Genomic DNA, 19,036 nt, shown 5'->3' with positions numbered 1-19,036 from the left:
AGTAAAGAGCACTCCTTTGGAAGAAGAGGTATTTGCCTATAATAGTAGACAGATTTCCTGATGTATTTAATCTGGAGGGAGTTGGTACATTGAGAAGCACACTTTTCCTTAGAGAGTGTTGTGCTTCTGTCGGCATGAAAAGAGATTGTCAGCTCCCTAGAGGCAAATGGTTCCCCAAAGATTTAAGTGGCATGACTCTAGAGATGGACAGCCATTGGGGAAGGAAAATGATCTTGGGGAGGGCAAGGAGTAGAATTGGACTGCATGGTTTCATACAGAGCATATTTCTACAAGATACAGTTTCTGTTCAACATTATTTTCTTTGTGAATTGATAATTCTAAGAGTAAAATACAATTTCAAAAGGGGGTGGATGAACAAGATGTATAATAACAACATAGAAATTATTTAGAAAATAAAACTCAAACCCATTACTTCAAAAACTTTACCCCAATAAAAGAAAAGCAAAATAAAAATAAATAAAAAATAGAAACCACAAATCAGAGAATGAAATTATAAAATAGTCTGGTAAGAGAATTAAGAGAACAAATCAAAGAAAAAAATTTCTCAGAAACATTTAAACTGATAAAATGTAAGTAGCTTATGGGAAGAAGGAGATAATTTGAACTAACCACTTAACTGAGAGGGTGAAAGGAGAAAAAAAAGGAGAGAAAATTGATAAATAAATCAATAATTTAAGTAAAAACTCCTGGGATGGAATTAGCAAATGAGAGCAGAAGGGTATAAGAGGAGCCAAGAGAATGTGTAGGGGATAGCGTTAATATGATAAAATGGTTTTAGCAAAATTGAACATGGAGCAAGCTATTGTCTTAAAAGAGAAAAGGGGATTTAAAAAAATCTTTAAATTCCCCAATATTAAAAGACACAAAGAGGAAAAAATACAAACCAACTTCTTATAACTTTAAATATAAATGGATTAAACAAATCCAATGAGGGAGTCAAGATAGCAGAGTAGAAACAGGATCTCCATGAGGCTCCGGCTCCTACCCCCTCCAATTCATGTAAAAGGTGACTGAACAAACTTTGGAGCTACAGAACCCACAAAATGACACAGAGAAACTAACCTCCTGCCAAGGACAGCCTGGCAGACTGACAGGAATCGGCCAGCCCAGCTTGAACCTGAGGTTTTAGCTCCAGGGTGGCCTGGCTAGCTGCTGGCTGGAGGAACTTCAGATCACCAGCAGCTGTGGCAGTTTCCAGAATTGTCAACACATAGATGCTAAGGACAAAGTGAGAGGTCAGTGCAGTGTGGACTTTGGGACCCAGTAGTTGGGGAGTGCGGTCAGCCTTTGCTCCCAGGGTGAGAAGCCCCTGCCATGTGGCAGCTTCAGCACCTGGCCTTCAGATTGTAGGGGGACCAGGCGACCAGTCTGAGGGTTAATCACTCTTGCTTTAACCTGCTTGGATCTGTATTGTGGTCTAGGGTGGAGGTCCCGGGGTGTACGACCAACTTGCCAGAGCGTGTGGAGGCTTCAGAGAGGGCACCCAACTAATACCTTCAATAGTTGAGAAACCGCCAGCATTTGGGATGAAGTTCCCCTGTCTGGTGGCAGAGTCTTACTGTGGCAAAAAGCCCAAAAGTCAAGTAATTGAGTGGCAACATGAGCAGGCAAAGGAAGCAAACCAAGCAGAGCAATCCAACTTTACACTCCTATTTTGGGGACAAAAAGGATGAAAGAATGGAACAGGAGGAAGACAATGAAGTCAGAACTCCTGCACCAAAAGCTTCCAAGAAAAAATATGAGCTGGATACAGGCCAGAGAGGAGCTTAAGAATAAGGATTTTGAAAACCAAATAAGAGAAGTGGAAGAAAAATTGGGAAGAGAAATAAGAATGATGCAAGAAAATTATGAAATGAGAGTCAACAACCTGACTGAAGAAAATAACACCTTAAAAAATAGACTAACTCAAATGGCAAAAGAGGCTCAAAAAGGCAATGAGGAGAAGAATACCTTAAAAAGCCAAATCTGCCTGATGGAAAAAGAATCTCAAAAGCTCATTGAGGAGAATCATTTCTTCAGAATTAGACTGGAGCAAATGGAAGCTAGTGACTTGAGGAGAAATCAAGATGCAGTTAAACAGATCCAAACAAATGAAAGAATAGAAGGCAATGTGAAATATCTCATTGGGAAAGCCACTGACCTGTAAAATAGATCCAGGAGAGATAATTTTAAAATTATTGGTCTACCTGAAAGCCATAATAAAAAAAAAAAGGACCTAGAAATCATCCTTCAAGAAATTCTCAAGGAAAATTGCCCTGATGTATTAGAACCAGAGGGCAAAAATAGAGGTTGAAAGAATCCACCAATTACCTCCTGAAAAAGATCCCCAAAAGAAAGCTCCTAGGAATATTATAGTCAGGTTCCAGAATTCCCAGATCAAGGAGAAAATATTACAAGCAGCCAGGAAGAAACAATTTGAATATTGTGGAAACACAATCAGGATAACACAGGATCTGGCAGCTTCTACACTGAGGGACTGAAGGGCTTGGAATATGATATTCTGGAGAACAAAGGAGCTGGGATTAAAACCAAAAATCACCTACCCAGCAAAACTGAGTATCATGTTTCAGGGGAAAATATGGTCATTCAGTGGAATAGAAGACTTTAAAGCATTCTTGATGAAAAAACTAGAGTTGAATAGAAAATTTGACATTGAGATACAAGAAGCATCAGAAGGTAAACAGGGAAAAGAAATCATAAGGAACTTATCAAAGTTGAACTATTTACATTCCTACATGGAAAAACAATAATTGTAACTTATGAAACTTTACTCAGTATGAGAATAATTGAAGGGAATAGAAATGTATACACACACACACACACATATATACACATACATGTATAAGTCTATATTGGAGGGTATATGGGCATATGAATACATATGTGAATGTGTATATATGCTTACAGGTATACATAGATAGAGGGCACAGGTCCAATTTAATGGGAAGGAATGTTACTTAAAAGGTGAAATTGAGAGGTGAGAGAAGAATATAATGAGAGGAGATGGGGAGAGACGGAATGGGGCGGACTATCTCATATAGAAGAGGTAAGGGAAAATGGTTACAATGGAGGGGAAGAACAGGAAGGCAAAAGGGAATGGGTCAACCTTATTCTCATTGAATTTGGCTTAGGGAGGGAATGACATACACACTAAATAGAGTATCTCACCCTACAGGAGAGTAGGGGTGAAGGGGATGAGAGGGGGGATGATGGAAGGGAGGGCAGGTTGGGGGGGAGGGAAGTTGGAAGCACCCACTTTTGAAAAGGAACAGGATCAAAGTAGAGAATAGAACAAGTGGGAGGTGGGATAGGAGGGAGGGAAATATAGTCAGTCTTCCATAATATATCTACTATGGAAATGTTTTGCATAGCTATACATATACAACCTATATTGAATTGCTTATCTTCCCAGTAAGGGTGGGTGAGAAGTGAGGAAGGGAATGAATCTGGAATTCAAAGTTTTAAAATCAAATGTTTTATATATACTATTATCAATATTATTTTACATGTAACTGGGAAATAAGATATACAGGCACTGGGGTAGATTGGAGGAGGGGATATCCAGTGGGATCGCTATTTTGGGGTGGTGGGTAGGGGAAAAACAGGGAGATAATTTGTAACTCAAAATCTTGCGGAAATGAATGATGTAAACTAGAATTTAATAAAGCATTTGATTAAAAATATCAGCCAAAAAAATAATCCAGTGAAACAAAAGAGATAAATAAAATGAATAAGAAAACAAAACCCTGGAATGTGATATTTACAAGAAATACATCTAAAAAGCAAAGCCATATTTAGAATCAAAATGAGAGGCTGGAACAAAATTTACTATGCATTAGATGAATCCAAAAAAGTAGGAGTTGCAATCATGCTTTCAGACAAAGCAAAAATAAAAATTCACAAAATCAGTTGAGATAAATAAATTACATTATGCTCAAAGGAACCATAGACAATGGACTAACATAGATATTAAATGTGCAGTAAATGGTATCATACCTAAATTCATAAAAGAAAAATTAATTTACTTATAGAAAGATGTAGATATTAACACCACAATATTTGGATACCTTAATTTTTCTTTCTAAGAGCTGGACAAATCTGATAAAAAAAAAATAGAGAGTTGAACAAACCACTTGAGAATGTAAGGTTAAAAGATTGTGGTACTTGGGGTGGTTAGGTGGCACAGTGAATAGAGCACCAGCCCTGGACTCAGGAGGACCGGAGTTCAAATCTGGCCTCAAACACTTAACACAAAACTAGTCATGTGACCTTGAGCAAGTCACTTAACCCCAACTGCCCTACCCTCCCCCCTCAAAAAAAAAAAAAGCAAAAAGATTGTGGTACTACTGAATGGCACTACTAAAGCATGTACTTTTTTTGGTTTTTGTTCCACATGGCACCTTTATAAAACGTGACCATAGTATGAGGCAACAACAAATAAACCCAAAATGAGAACAAAAAAGGAAATTTTGAAAATTAGAGGAGAAATAAATTGGAAAACTGAAATTGAACTGATAAACATACCTAATGGCTTCGTGAACCGATGTTATTACAAGAGGAGGAAAGTGAAATGGACCCCAAATCCCCAAAACAAGCTATGAAAGTACAACAAAGAGAAAAAAATAAGAAGAATGATCAGAACCTAGTATACACAGTTACATGCAAGCATAATTTAGAACTCCAAAGAAATAGTCATTTACAGAAATTCAAAGAGATATAGATATTTAATTACGAAAAAAAATTAGGTGTAAAAGAACTAGTAAAGAAAAAAAGCACAACTCCTGGTCCAAATGGATTTGTAGGAGAATTCTGCTAAAATTTTAAGTACCTATACTACAATTATTCTCAAAAATGGAAAAATAATACACTCTGTAAAACTCATTTGACTTTTTTTTTAATTTTTATTTTTCAACATTCATTTCCACAAGATTTTGAGTTACAATTTTTTCTCCCCATTTTTCCTCTACCCACACCCTAAAATACTGAGCCTACTGAATACCCCTTTCTCCAATCTACTCTCTCTTATATCTTCCCCCATCCTCCCCAACTTTTTAGTAGGGCAAGATGGATTTCTATACCCCAGTGCCTGTATAATCTTATTTCCCAGTTGCATATAAAAAACAATTTTTTTTAACATTTGTAAAACTCATTTTATAAGACAGATTTAATCCTTAACACACTTATATGAGCCAAAGAAAGCCAAATTATAGCCTAGTAACATTAATGAATATAAATTCAAAATTTAATATAACATGCATTGTGATCAAATTGAATTTATACAATGGATATAAAGACTGGGAAACAGCATGGTTAATCATATTAAAAGCAAAAGATCAAAAAGCACATGATTGTATCATTAAATGTGGAAAAGACCTTTAACAAAGTATGATATTCATATATGCTAAAAACCCTGCACAGCATAAACATAGAAGGATTTTTTAGAAATAAAATTTTAAAATTAACTTTCTAAAATTCAGAAACTAGTATCATATGAAATGGGGAAATATTAGAAGCGTTTCCAATAAATGGAAAATTTTGGTTACATGAAATTGAAAAGCTTTTCTGTGAACAAAATTACTGATAGTATAAGAAGAGGTCATCTGGGAAAGATTCTACTATTTATCCCAAAAGCCTTTCCCCAATAAGTGGTCAAAGGATATGAATAAATGTTTCTCAAAGAAAAGTTTCGAACTTTTAGCAATTATATGAAAGAATATTCCAAATCATGAATGATAGGAAAACTGAAAACCACAGCTGCCCTGTGGTTTCACCTCACCACCAGAAAACTGGCAAAAATGATAAGTGAGGCAATAGTTAATTCTGGGGAGGGTTGTGTAAAGAGGGGCACACACTAGTATAGTGTTGGTGAGAGCTACAAATTGGTTCCATTTTGAAAAGTGGTGTGGAATTATGCTAAGAAAGTGGCTAAAACTAGGTATCAAAATATTTGTAGCTCCTGTGTGGGTGTGTCTAAACCAGTTGTGACAAATGAATATAATCCAGTATTATTGTACTGTATGAAATGACAAATTGAATACAGACAAACGTAACAAGAAGTTACATAAACTAATGCAAAATGAAAGGGACCCTGAAGAAAATATACATGGTGACTACAATAACATATATGGAAAGAACAATAAGAAAACAGAAACCGAATGTTGTGAAATGATGATAATAGAATTTGACCTCAAAGAACAGAGATGGAAAAAAAATTATTAAAAGAATAGAGATGGTAGACCAGAGATATGGAACCATATATACATACATACATATATGTATATATCAGATTTTTTTTTTCATGTTAGTTTTTCTAAACTTTTTTTTTCCCTTCCTCTTTTTCCCCGTTATTATAAGGAGTGGCTCTCTGGGAAAGGGGTAGGGGAGGAAAATAATGAAACACGTCAGTAATGAACACAAAATGTATCAGTAAAAAAAGTTGATTTTAACAAAAAAGAATCCAAAATCAAGAAAGTGACCTTATGCTTTTCTTTTAAAAGACTAACTGTCTCTTATTTGCCTTCTTTCTGCAGGCTGAAGACATGGATCCCAAGGGGGATGGTGAGGGCTTGGTCCGGAAACCAAAGCAGAGGCCTCGACCTGAACCCTTGATTATCCCCACCAAGGCAGGCACTTTCATTGCCCCTCCAGTCTACTCCAATATTACTCCCTACCAGAGTCACCTACGCTCTCCTGTCCGCCTGACTGACCACCCATCTGACAGAAACTTTGAACTTCCCCCCTACACTCCCCCACCTATCCTCAGCCCTGTTCGCGAAGGCTCTGGCCTCTACTTCAATGCCATCATGTCGGCCACTGGCCTCGTCGCCCCTCCTCCCATTACACCAAAGAGTGCTCACCGTACCCTACTCCGATCCAGTGAGTGTTCTGTTACTGGGAAACATGGGTAGGAGTGAGGCAACATGGAGAAATTCCATCTTTTTTTTTTTCTGCTTTTTGGAGAGGGTAATTGGGGTTAAGTGACTTGCCCAAGGTCACATAGCTAGTAAGTGTGTCAAGTGTCTGAGTCCGGATTTGAACTCAGGTCCTCCTGACTCCAGAGCCTGTGCTCTATTCACTGCGCCACCTAGCTGCCCCGAAATTCCATCTTTTAGGGCTTCTGTGGATTAGGCTAGATCTATGGGATGACCAGCTCATTAGGATATGGGTAATACTACTCTTTTAAGAAAGGTTTGCCATCTTCTTCAGTCATATTTGAGTTTGGGCTGGGTTGTTTTTGTTTGTTTGTTTTTACTATCACCTTTTTTTGCTTTTGCTTTTTGGAGGGCAATTGGGTTAAATGACTTGCCCAAAGTCACACAGCTAGTAAGTGTCAAGTGTCTGAGGCCGGATTTGAACTCAGGTCCTCCTGACTCCAGGGTCGGTGCTCTGTTCAACTGTGCCACCTAGCCGCCCCTTAATATCACATCTTCAACTATTTCCTCCCTTCCCTTAGCAAAATCAACCCAACCCATCAACGACTCATTGAATTTGTACTAGTCCATCCACATGTTTTCACCTTTTCCCTCCAGTGGCTAAGTACAGGCCCAGATGAACCTTGGATTTCTGAATGGAATTGTGTCCCTGACTTCAGCCCCCCCTACAGTGACACTGCTCTCTGGCTCCCTCTGGTGGCTGACTAGAAGGACAACAGTGTTGTCTTGGGTTTTTTCCCCTATCCTACCCCACCAGATTCTCCACCTTCCTCTTAGCAGAATTGCAGTCTATAGCCCATGTCCTTCTTTCTGAGCTTGAGAGAGTTAAAGCAGAAGCTGCTTCTGAAGTTAGACTAAAGGCAGAAAAGAGATCAACCGATCAGCCAATATTTCTGAAGTCGTTTTTCAGTTGTAGCCAACCCTTTGTGACCCCATTTGGGATTTTCTTGGCAAAGACACTGGAGTGGTTTTCCATTTCCTGCTCCATTGTATCCCCATTTTTCACCTGAGGAACTGAGGCAAACAAGGTTAAGTGACTTGCTCAAAGTCACATAGCTAGTAGTCTGAGGCTGGATTTGAACTCAGGTCTTCCTGACTTCGGGCCCAATGATCTATCCACTGTGCCACCTAACTGCTGATTTTGTTAGGGTTAGGAATTTATTAGACCAAGAAGACCTGGGAGAGAGTAGTTTGTTTCAAATGGAGAGAAGACGATGATCAAAAGTACCAAGATGAAAGTCGTGGAAGTGACTGAGGAACAGAGAGCAGAGTAATCCAGTTGAATCTTGGGAAAGGGAGAGGGGATGAGGGTGGGGGAGGAGAGACTGGAAAGATGAGAGGGAGCCAGATTGTGGAGAGTCTTGGAAGCTTGGTTAAGGAGTTTGGATTTTACCCTGTAAGTTTGGGGCTATGATTTGGAAACTTTTTTTAAAATTAAATTAATTAATTTGCTTTTAGTTTACAATATTCAGTTACACAAGCTTTTGAGTTCCAAATTTTCTCTCCCATCTCCCATCCATGGTGGCATGCAATCTGATACGGGTTCTACAAATACCTTCACATTAAACGTTAGTCAAGTTGTAAAGAAGGATTATAACCCATGGGAATGAGCAACAAGAAAGAAGGAAGAAAACAAAACAAAAAAGAGAGAAAGCAAGTAGTTTGCTTTAGTCTGCATTCAGACTCCATAATTCTTTTTCTGGATGTGGATATCTATATATACAGATATAGATCTCTATATCTATCTATCTATCTATCTATATATATATATACATATACACACACATATGAGTCTTTTGAAGTTGCCTTATAATCTTGCATTGCTGAGAGGAGCCCAGTCTGTCAAAGTTAGTTGTCACAGATATGATGTGTCTGTAATTGTGTACAAAGTTCTCCTGGTTCTCAGATTATTATGAAATCTGTCTGCTCCTCATTTCTTATAGCACAATAATATTCTATTACACTTATATACCACAACTTGTTTAGCCATTCCCCAATTGATGGGCATCCCCTTGATTTCCAATTCGTTGCCACCACAAAAAGAGCTGCTATAAATATTTTTGTACATACTGGTCCTTTTCCCACTTGTATGGTCTATTTGGGATACAGCTCTAGAAATAGTATTGCTGGGTCCAAAGGGTTTTGCACATTTTTATGGCCCTTTGGGCATTGTTCCAAATAGCTTTCCAGAATGGTTGGATCAGTTCACACCACCACCAACAATGCATTTAGTATTCCGATTTTTCCTACATCTCCAGCATTTATCATTTTCCTGTTTTATTATGTTAGCAATTTGACAAGTGAGATGTGGTACCTCAGAGTTATTTTGATTTGCATTTCTCTAATCAATAGTGATTTAGAGCATTTTTTCATATGATTATAGATATCTTTAATTTTTTCCTTTGAAAACTGCCTTTTCATATCCTTTGACCATTTATCAATTGGAGAATGGCTTGTATTCTTCTATGTTTGACTCAGTTCTCTGTATATTTTAGAAATGAATCCTTTATCAGAGACACTGGTTGTAAAAATACTTTCCCAATTTTCCACTTCCCTCCTAATATTGGTTACATTGATTTTGTTTGTACAAAAACATTTCAATTTAATCAAAATTATCCATTTTGCATTTCATAATGCTCTATCTCGTTTGGTCATAAATTCTTCCCTACTCCATAAATCTGACAGGTAAACTATTCCTTGCTCTCCGAGATTGCATACAGTATCAGCCTTTATATCTAGATCCAGAACCCATTTCAATTTTATTAACAGTAGATTACTGTAGTCATTGACTGAAAGCTTTTTTTTTTAAGCCTAGAAGAGATAGGATGTAAGCTGTATGTGCAAAAGACAACTAAATCCATACTGAGACCAAGAATGGCCTTGGAGACCAGGATGGTTAGGATTTAGTTCCCACACTTACTGGCTTGGGCTAGTGTCTCTTGACTTCTCAGTGCCCCAGGCAGGTCTTTGAGACTGGGTTCCTGGGGTTTGCCAGTTTTCACCTATGGAAGGAGTTGTCCACCCTAATGATATCTCCCAGGGTTAGATTACCACCACCCTCAGGTACCTCCCCTCCCTAATCAGATCGTCTTGGGTCTGATAGAGAGAGAAAGAGAGAGAGAGAGAGAGAGAGAGAGAGAGAGAGTGTGTGTGTGTGTGTGTGTGTGTGTGAGATGGATTGGATTACATTGGGTTGAATCTGAGAGAGCCCTTTAGTAGACTTTCAGTATTCCAGCCAAGAGATATTCCTATCTCTTGAGGGGGTTAGACTAACTTGGTGATTGGTTTACAAAGCACTTTATTGTTCATGGACCTTAGCACACCAGTATTGGCCTTGGGCTTTTCTTTGCAAAGATAATGGAGTGGTTTTGCATTTCCTTCTCCAGTGAACTAATGCATAGAGAAGTTAAATGACTTGCCCAGCGTCACACATCTAGTGTGTCAGACTGGATTTGAACCCAGGTTTTTCTAACTCTAGGCCTGGTGCTCTATTCACTGAGAAACCTAGCTGCCTTGCAAAGTACTTTACTAATAAGATACTAATATCTTGCAATATCTTATTACTAATATAGAATATATACTAATATAACTAATATATAATATATACTAGTATAACTAATATCTTACTAATATCTCATTTGAACCTTACCACAACCCTGGAAGGTAGATGCTGTTATTATTTCCATGATAATAAATCTCACTGAAGTTAAGTGGCTTAACTTAACCTAATTCAGTGGCTTGCCCAAAGTCAGACCTAGGAAGTATCTGAACCAGAATTTGAATTTAGATCTTCTTGAGTACTTAAGCTTAGAATCAAACCTTCTTCTCTTCTGAGACAGTCTTTTCTATGGAGCCACTGTGCTACCTGGCTGACTCAGAAGAAAAAAAGGGTGGATCCTAAGCTTAGTTAAAAGGTAGCAGTGTTAATAATAACTGACTTTAGTGTCACTTTACAAACACTCTTCCACCTGATGTCATTTGCTGCCAGTAATGCTACAATGCCCAGCCTAAAATCCTTAGCTCAGGAACCCCCTGAGGTTTATCTGCAACAGTGTAGGTTGGAGATTGTTTTAGGGTGACTGTGATTTGTCCTGTGCTTAGGGTAGAATGCACCAAGCGAGGGTACAACTTCAGCAATTAGGTGGCACCGTGAATAGAGCACTGGCCCTGGAGTCAGGAGGATCTGAATTCAAATCCAGCCCCCAGACACTTGACACTTAACTAGCTGTGTAACCTTGGGCAAGTCACTTAACCCCAATTGCCTTGCCTTCCCCTCTCCGAAAAAAAGGTACTTCCTTAGAAGCCAGTTTCCTGCAGGAAGCCATAGGAATAACCTCCCTTCCCCCAACATATACACACCTCCTCTCTCCCCCCATATTTTGAACTATTTCTTTTTGGAGGGGGGAAGGTAGGGCAATTGGGGTTAAATGACTTACCCAAGGTCACACAGCTAGTTAAGTGTCACGTGTCTGGGGGCTGGATTTGAACTCAGGTCCTCTTGACTCCAAGGCCGGTGCTCTATTCACTGTGTCACCTAGCCGCCCCTCTTTTGAACTATTTAATAAATGCGTTCCTTGTCTCTCAGACAGTGCTGAAGTCACTCCACCTGTTCTTTCTGTGATGGGAGAAGTTACGCCTGTCAGCATTGAGCCGTAAGTATTTCAAAGAATGCTTCCTTTACCCCCTGGCTGCCCCAATCCTTTATACAAAAATGGTCTTTTATCTTTCCTCTCAAGGATAGGAAGGAAAAGGAAGTGAAAATGGAAGTCATCTACTCTAGGAACCCTAAATATATAAGAATTCTATCATTTGCCTACTATTGGGGTGGAGAGCTCCCCTCTATTATGCTCTAGAGAAAAGGGTTGTGACTGGTAGGCCCCAACAAAGTGAGGGGGGCGGGTAATGCAGGAGTGGACCTTGGTCTCCATTAAGGAGCCCCCTTCTGCCTGTTCTCCAGTTGTTCATTTCAAACCCACCCCATCTCTGACTATAATGCAGAGCCTAGGGTGAGGGACTAGGGCCAATTTCCACTTATCAATCAATAAACATTTATTAAATGCCTGTTCTATACCCAGGCAGTGTGCCAAGCTTATTTTTGCTACAATGATGTCAGTCTCTAAAACCTCATTTGAAGTTTCTATTTTTTATCTTCTACCAATCTCCATGTTTTTTCTTTGCCTAGAAGGCACAGGCCACCACTGGCAACAGAAGACAAGTTTTCCCCTAGAGACCATTTGCCCCATAGGTAGGAGCCCACTGAACTCCCCACCTCAAATGGAGCCGTGTTTGTGGTTGGATCTCCAGCCCGTGTTGTGTGTGCTCTGTTGAACTCCAAGTCACTTTCCTCCTCTGCTCCTGGGGTCAGGACCTCAGGTCCTTATCTTGGTGGGTGGGGCTGGGGCCTAGGCTGAGAGGAGCTTCCATTTACATTGAGAGAGACTACCATTTATCCTTTCTTCTCCCACAGTCGAATCAATGTAGGGACTAGGTTCCAAGCAGAAATCCCCCCAATCCAGGACAGGACCCTGGCAGCCCTGGATGAGCATAAAGCAGACCTGGTCTGGCAGCCATGGGGAGACCTGGATGCCAGCAGGGAGATTCAGGGGCAAGGTGAGGAGGAGTGCAGGGATGGAGGGAAGGGCCCAGTTTTCGGAATTATTGCTTTTAAAAAATCCTTCTAAGTTTCTGAATCAGGTTTTCTTTTTCCTTCCCGAATTTGTTGGGTTTTCCTCTATGGGAATCTTTCTGGAACCAGTGGAAGACCTTCTGACTGCTGCCTGCTCTAGTATCTTTCCTGGGGCTGGAACCAACCAGGAGTTAGCTTTGCATTGCCTGCATGAAGCCAAGGGCAACATCTTGGTGAGCTGGGTTTGGTCCAGGACAGGGGGCATCATGGATTATGTGTAAGGGGGAGGGGACAGGTAGGTGGCTGAGTAGGGAGGGGCCAACACAAATTGCCCAGAGGGTAAGGTAGATGTAGGTTACCTCTCTCTACTCTGCCCATCCTAGAGCAACACTGCACAGTAGAGAAAGGCCTACGAGCTGTCCTAGCTGACTGCCTTGAATGCGTGGTGGGCTATACTATGTATTTTGGAAGGCTTGGGTAGAGGTGAGAGAAGGGGAGACTGTGTATGCCCCAGAGAGGGGGTAGTAAGGTAGGGATGTTTTCCTGCCTCCTGAAAGGATGATGTGGTTACAAGGGTCCTAGAAGAATTATCATTAATTATCTCTTATAGTCCTCTGAACAGACTGACCCCTTGGCATGTTGTCTTATGGAAGAGAATATGGTGGAGAGAGCCTCACATTAGGAATTGAATTATTTGGGATCATAGGATTTTAGATTTAGTAGCTGAAAAACACTTCAGGGGTCATTAAGGTAGTTATTTCAGGACTGTGAGACCTTGACCTGGGTAGTTGGGCAAGTTTGCCCAGTACCAGGGTCCTCTACAGCCCCAGTTGGGACCATAATCTTCCTCTTTCCTCCCTCAGGCAACATTGACCAAACTGCTGCTCAGGAAGCCACTTAGACCTCCTGATCACCCACTGGCAAATTACCACTATACAGGTGAGTAGAAAGGACCACCAGTTAACAGCATCTTTGGAGCCCCACTGTGTCTGGCACACTTTGTCCTAACTGCTGGAGGAAGAGGAAGAGGAGAAAGGAAGGCTCTTACTAAGGAAACATGAATTATTATTGACAACAACAGAAGTACGATAAGCTGACATAGTTTTAAGGAAATTGGATGTGTGACTGAGAGGTTGCCAGAGCAAATCCAGGAATTGGGGTTGGGTGGGGTGAGTCATGGAAGGTTTTTTGCAGGTGGTAAAATATAAGCTGTGGCTTGAAGGTCAGGAAGACCACAGATAGCACAGTTTTGGTTTTTTTTTCCTTTTGGGGGTCAATTGGGGTTAAGTTACTTGCCCAAGGTTACACGGCTAGTTTTTTTGTGTGTGTGTGTGGGTGTTGTGTCTGAGACCAGAACCGAACTCGGGTCTTCCCGACTCTGGGGCCAGCGCTTTGCTTACTGTGCCACCTAGCTGCCCTCGATAGCACAGTTCTTTTGCAATCTACCCTCAGCAAATTATGACCCCTTTCATCCCATTCCTAGCACTATAGAGAGACCTGGGGTATAGCCTGAACCTATAGGAGTCTAAAGCAGAAGGCATCATGGGAGAATATGAGACATGGTCCTTACCCTCATGAAGCTTATACATTCAGCCTCAGCAGGGAAGATCTCTGGGACTGTCCTGGCTGTTTCCCTGAACTTGGGTTTCACCTTAGAGAGAAGGGAAGAGATCAATAGGAAGGGGTTGGAAGGAAGAGAGAGTTTCTTGAATGATAGGGTATCTGGTCCTTTAGTGTATACTTGGACCTCCAAAATGGTGAGGCCTCCCTTAGAGTGGAAGGAAAGTTTCTCTACCTGGTCTACCATGTTCCCCTTTTAATAGCCCTCCCAAGGAACTTCTTTTGAATTGGATCGGTTTTTCATTCTCTTCTCCTTCCTCTCTTCCTACCTCATCACAGGGTCTGACCAGTGGAAAGTAGCAGAAAAAAAACTATTCAATAAGGGCATTGCCATCTACAAGAAGGACTTCTTCCTGGTGCAGAAGTTGGTGAGTCGGAGGGCGTTTTCCATATGGGAAGAAATTCAATTTAATTCAATACAATCTAGTATGTTCAAGGCACTAGCTTCTGGGGATAAGAGGACAAAATGAAAAAAGAGTCCCTAGCCTAAAGGAGCTTATATTCTGCTGGGAGGTTTAGCTTTTAAACAAGTCATTCAATTCAGTTTCATTTAAGGAGGGAGAGAAATCACACAAACACCTTAGGATTGGGGATGGGAGTCAGGAAAGACTTTCCCATGGGAGGTGACATTTGAGCTAAGCCATAAAGGATTCTAAGAGGTAGAGATGATGAGGGAATGCCTTCTAGGAATCAGTGACAGCCTGTGTGACGAAAGAAAAGCAGAAGGAGCAGCTAGATGGTGTAATGGATAGAGCACTGGCCCTGGTGTCAGGAGGACCTGAGTTCAAATCCAGCATCAGATATTTACTAGCTGTGTGAGCCTGGACAAGTCACTTAGCCTTTCAGGCTGATAGGGATTACTGAGGTCCAAGAAGCAACTCCATGTGGGCCAGTTTCATTGCAAGTAAGACAGTGTGAAGGAGAATCATGTGAAAAAAATCTGTCAAGAAACACTGGAAACTGATATAAAGGGGGTGGGATGAGAGGGTATTGGTCAGAGCCACTTCAACCTTGGTTTCTGCCAATAAGAAGAAGCCTTTGCAGCTGCTCAAAGAGCAGACTTAAGAAAGAGCAGCCGGGTTAGAGTTTTCATTCTGAAGAATGAGACACCTTCTCCCACCCCTCACTTCTTCCTCTTCTTTTTCCCTGCTTGCCTCCTATTTCCTTGAGAAGATAATACAGTATTTTATCTAGGCCTCAGAACAGTGAGGATGCTTATATTGTGGTCTTCAGACCCTTTGGATTCAAGGCCAGTAATATCTGGGGAAGTAAAGGAGGGCAATGGACAGAAGTGAGTCATTGCCACATTGGTCAGAGTGCTTGCTGCAGAGGGTGGTAATTAGAAGCAGCAGACAGTGAGATCACCCCCAGATCGAGGGACCACAGGCAGATATGTGACTTCAGACCCAGCAGGTAGCCTGGGAATTGGAAATTGGGGAGCACTCCTGCTCTCTGACCTCACAAGTTGTCCCTTACATGTCAGTCCCATGAGCTCTGATTGTTAGAGATGTCTGTTGAGCAACTCGATGTCCCAGGCACTGGGGGATACAAAACCAAATTTGAAGTAATCTGTCATCAGAGAGTTTATGTGTGCATACACACATGCACATGTGTATACAGATAAGTACAAAGTATATGTAAAAATACTCTGAAATGCCAGTGGATCTGTGATCTCATCCATGTGAATGTTCCCTCTAATCACGAATATTGTAGCCCATCCACACCTGCCCATCCTCTAGGATTTTTCTCCATGTCCCCGGACCATAAGTTTGTCCCAGGGGAAGCTGGGGACTTTTCTCTCTCTTGTCATCTGAAGGAAAATGCCAATGGAACACCCAGGCTTCCCTTAAGTTGTCCCTCATTCTAATCAGATAAAACCCATAATCATCGTAATACAAAGTAATTTTAGGGGAAGGGAGAGAACATTAACAGTTGGGGGGGAGGGGGTCCGGAAAAACTTTATATAGGAGGTGGCATCTGGCCTTAATGGGAAAGCTCACAATGAGTTTTCTCCAGTCCATCCCTGCTAGAAACAGGTTTGTTTCTTTGATTAAATATGTACCCAAGACTACTAAGCCTCATCTTGGAAAATTATTGATTAATCATTAATTGAATGTAATAGATGGGGAATGGGGTGTGAGCTTGGATGGCTTAGTACAATGTTGGGAGGGGAACTTGGAATGCCAGGCTTTCTCTCGTAAAGACCAAAAGGATAAAGACTGAAGAGGCCACCAGCAAATTTGCAGATTTGCTTTGGCTTATAGTTTTCTTGTGAAGAAAATCAATTTGCAGTTGTCAGCAAAATCCTGTACCCTTATGAGAATGTAAAGACAAGGACTGTGGCTGTATGCCTAGTAGAGAAAGCTGTAAAGTCTGTAAATTCTGCAATAGTCAGATTCGAACCTAAATGTTTCTGTCTGCAGAAGCAAGACCTCCCACCCCATATCTGCATAAAAGGAGGGAGGGAGGGAGAGAAGGATATAAAGAAATGATTGTTCCACCCCCCCCCCCCCATGTAGTTCTGTGTTTGACTTGGAGATTATTATCCTTCCTTCCCTGACACATAGCTCTCACCTTAGTTAATCACCCTGGGGACATTCAATTCTCTCATTTAATGTGTTAGTTTATTGGTGAGTCACTTGTTCTCTTAAGAGTGTTCAAAAGCACAAACATGTGACTTTTACCCTTTCTATATGCATACACACACTCCATATAGATGTAAATTAAAATCTATACCTACAGGTATAGATATAAAAATGTAGAGATGTGTGGGCATAGGCAGGTGATTCAGCCTCACTGCTACAGTGATGTGTGTGTAAAATATCAGAAGTCTTAGTGCAGTATTAAGGTATTTAGGGTGCAGAGAGAGAGAGAATATGAAAATGAGAGTGAAAATATGCAAATGAATCAAGAAAATAACTTGGAGCCTCTTTGTTTGCACTCCAGTAATTCCAGATGCCTTAGTTTGGGATTTAAGACCCTCCACAATTTGCTCCCATCTTCCTTTCCAATATTATTTCATACTGTGCCCCTTCATGACCTCTATCTACCCTCCAAACTGGAATACTAGTTGTTGCCAGAGAACAATACTCCCATCTTCCACCTCCATGCATTTGTACATGCTGCCCCCATGTCCAGAATGTACTTACTCTTCATTTCCTCTCAGAATTTTTCCTTCGAGATTCAACTCTGATGCCATTCCTTTTATGACACCTTTCCTGATCCCCCCAGGTGTTACTGAGCTCCCTGTTCTCAATTTTCTTCATATTGTCCTTATCTGCATAAGGTAGTGTATGTGTGTGTGTGTGTGTATATATATATATATATATATATATAAGTAGCATAATGAATCACATTTTGAGTTTGGAGCCTGGAAAAACTGGGTTCAAATCCTGCCTTTTGCACTTACACGCTGTATAGTCTTGGGTAAGACACTTGACCTCTTATTCCACAGGCAATTCCTTAGAATGTTCATACTAAGTCACAGTCTGGTCTTGGTCTGTGATGTTGAGGAAATCGTTGTATGGAAAATTCCCTGTGCTGGGAGAAAACCATTGCTATTTTGTATCTTTTCACCTGTACTCATTAGATTAATAGAAAAAAGCTCCTTGAGGTCAGGGTAGACTGTTTCATTTTTGTCATTGTATCTTCAGTGCCTAACATAGGGCCCTCCATGTAGAAGGCACTTAATAAATTTTTATTGAATTAATTTTTAAGCTTATTTAGTTTAACTATTTATATTTAATATTTAAATTAATAATATTTAACATAAAATTATTAATAATTTAATTAATGAATTAAACTTTGTACTATTTGGAGACAGGGAAGAGGTATTGGGGGGAGGGAGAGAACAGCAAAAGAGGGGAAGGTGGGCAAGACAAATAAAGCTAAACAGATCAAGGGACTCTGACCACATTTTGACTCCAAACAGATTCAGACCAAAACAGTGGCCCAGTGTGTGGAGTTCTACTACACCTACAAGAAGCAGGTGAAAATTGGGCGAAACGGGACTCTGACCTTTGGGGATATTGATGCCACCGATGAAAGACTGGGTCAGGAGGAAGTGGAAGTGGACATTAAGGTGATTCCCTCTCTGATGTCTGAGTAGCTAAGGCTCTTGGGACTTGGTTTTTCATGGGCCCTCAGTTGTATTAAAAGGAAGGGGACAGAATGCTACAGGGTTCAGTCATTGAGAAGTTCTTGAGTCACCTGTATGAAACAAGAGTTTTAGACCCTTCTCCTTGCAAAGCAGATTGGTGGTAGAGGGAGGAAGGGAAGGAAGAGATATAGGGAAGGGAAGATTTTTAAGGCACCTGCTGTTTTCCAGGCTGTAGGCAGCTGGGTCGTGCAGTGGATAGAGTGATGGGCCTAGAGTCAGGAAGACTCATATTCCTGAATTCAAATCTGGCCTCAGACACTTCCTAACTGTGTGGCTCTGGGCAAGTCATTTAATCCTGTTTGCCTTAGTTTCCTCTGTAAAATGAACTGGAGAAAAAAAATGGAAAACTACTGCAGTATCTTCGGTAAAGAAACCCACAACGGGGTCCCAAAGAGTTGGATGTGACTAAACAATGATACATTGGCCAGGCTCTGTTAAGTGATTTTTAATTATGTTACTATTTAACATTAATGTATTATTAATAATGATGTTATTAATAATAATAATATATTACTATATTATTTCATTTGATCCTCATAGCAACCCTGGGATATAGGTGCTATTAATATGCTCATTTTACAGTTGAAGAAACTGAGGCAGACGGGTGAAGTGACTTGACCAGGGTCATACAGTTAGGATGAATCTGAGGATGGATTTGAACTCAGGTCTTCCTGACTC

General features: G+C 40.6%; 2 protein-coding genes across 7 annotated transcripts in view; one reads left to right on the top strand and one right to left on the bottom strand.

Moving 5' to 3' along the window:
- DNAL1 (dynein axonemal light chain 1) overlaps window positions 1–19,036 on the bottom strand; it is a 65,454-nt gene that overhangs the window by 4,451 nt on the left and 41,967 nt on the right. Inside the window, exon 8 of one of the 4 annotated variants that reach the window (XM_069092141.1) lies at window positions 14,160–14,230. The exons of the other annotated variants lie outside the window; for them this stretch is intronic. Coding sequence (XP_068948242.1) covers window positions 14,175–14,230 — 56 coding nt within the window. The 3' untranslated portion in view covers window positions 14,160–14,174. Of the gene's footprint in view, window positions 1–14,159; window positions 14,231–19,036 lie in introns of those variants that run through there. 4 annotated transcript variants of the gene reach the window in all.
- MIDEAS (mitotic deacetylase associated SANT domain protein) overlaps window positions 1–19,036 on the top strand; it is a 152,523-nt gene that overhangs the window by 124,064 nt on the left and 9,423 nt on the right. For all 3 annotated transcript variants that reach the window (XM_069092137.1, XM_069092138.1, XM_069092136.1), the window contains 7 exons: window positions 6,552–6,897; window positions 11,539–11,605; window positions 12,421–12,563; window positions 12,709–12,812; window positions 13,443–13,518; window positions 14,479–14,567; window positions 18,131–18,280. In XM_069092137.1, coding sequence (XP_068948238.1) covers window positions 6,552–6,897; window positions 11,539–11,605; window positions 12,421–12,563; window positions 12,709–12,812; window positions 13,443–13,518; window positions 14,479–14,567; window positions 18,131–18,280 — 975 coding nt within the window. The remainder of the gene's footprint in view (window positions 1–6,551; window positions 6,898–11,538; window positions 11,606–12,420; window positions 12,564–12,708; window positions 12,813–13,442; window positions 13,519–14,478; window positions 14,568–18,130; window positions 18,281–19,036) is intronic.

This window comes from Petaurus breviceps, unplaced genomic scaffold, assembly GCF_028583685.1.
Source record: "Petaurus breviceps papuanus isolate PSGF00001 unplaced genomic scaffold, PetGlider_PUasm1.0 189, whole genome shotgun sequence".
In the NCBI taxonomy this organism is placed as follows: Eukaryota; Metazoa; Chordata; class Mammalia; order Diprotodontia; family Petauridae; genus Petaurus; species Petaurus breviceps.
The sequence above is the reverse complement of the archived record's forward strand: the minus strand, read 5'-3'. Positions and strand labels throughout refer to the sequence as shown.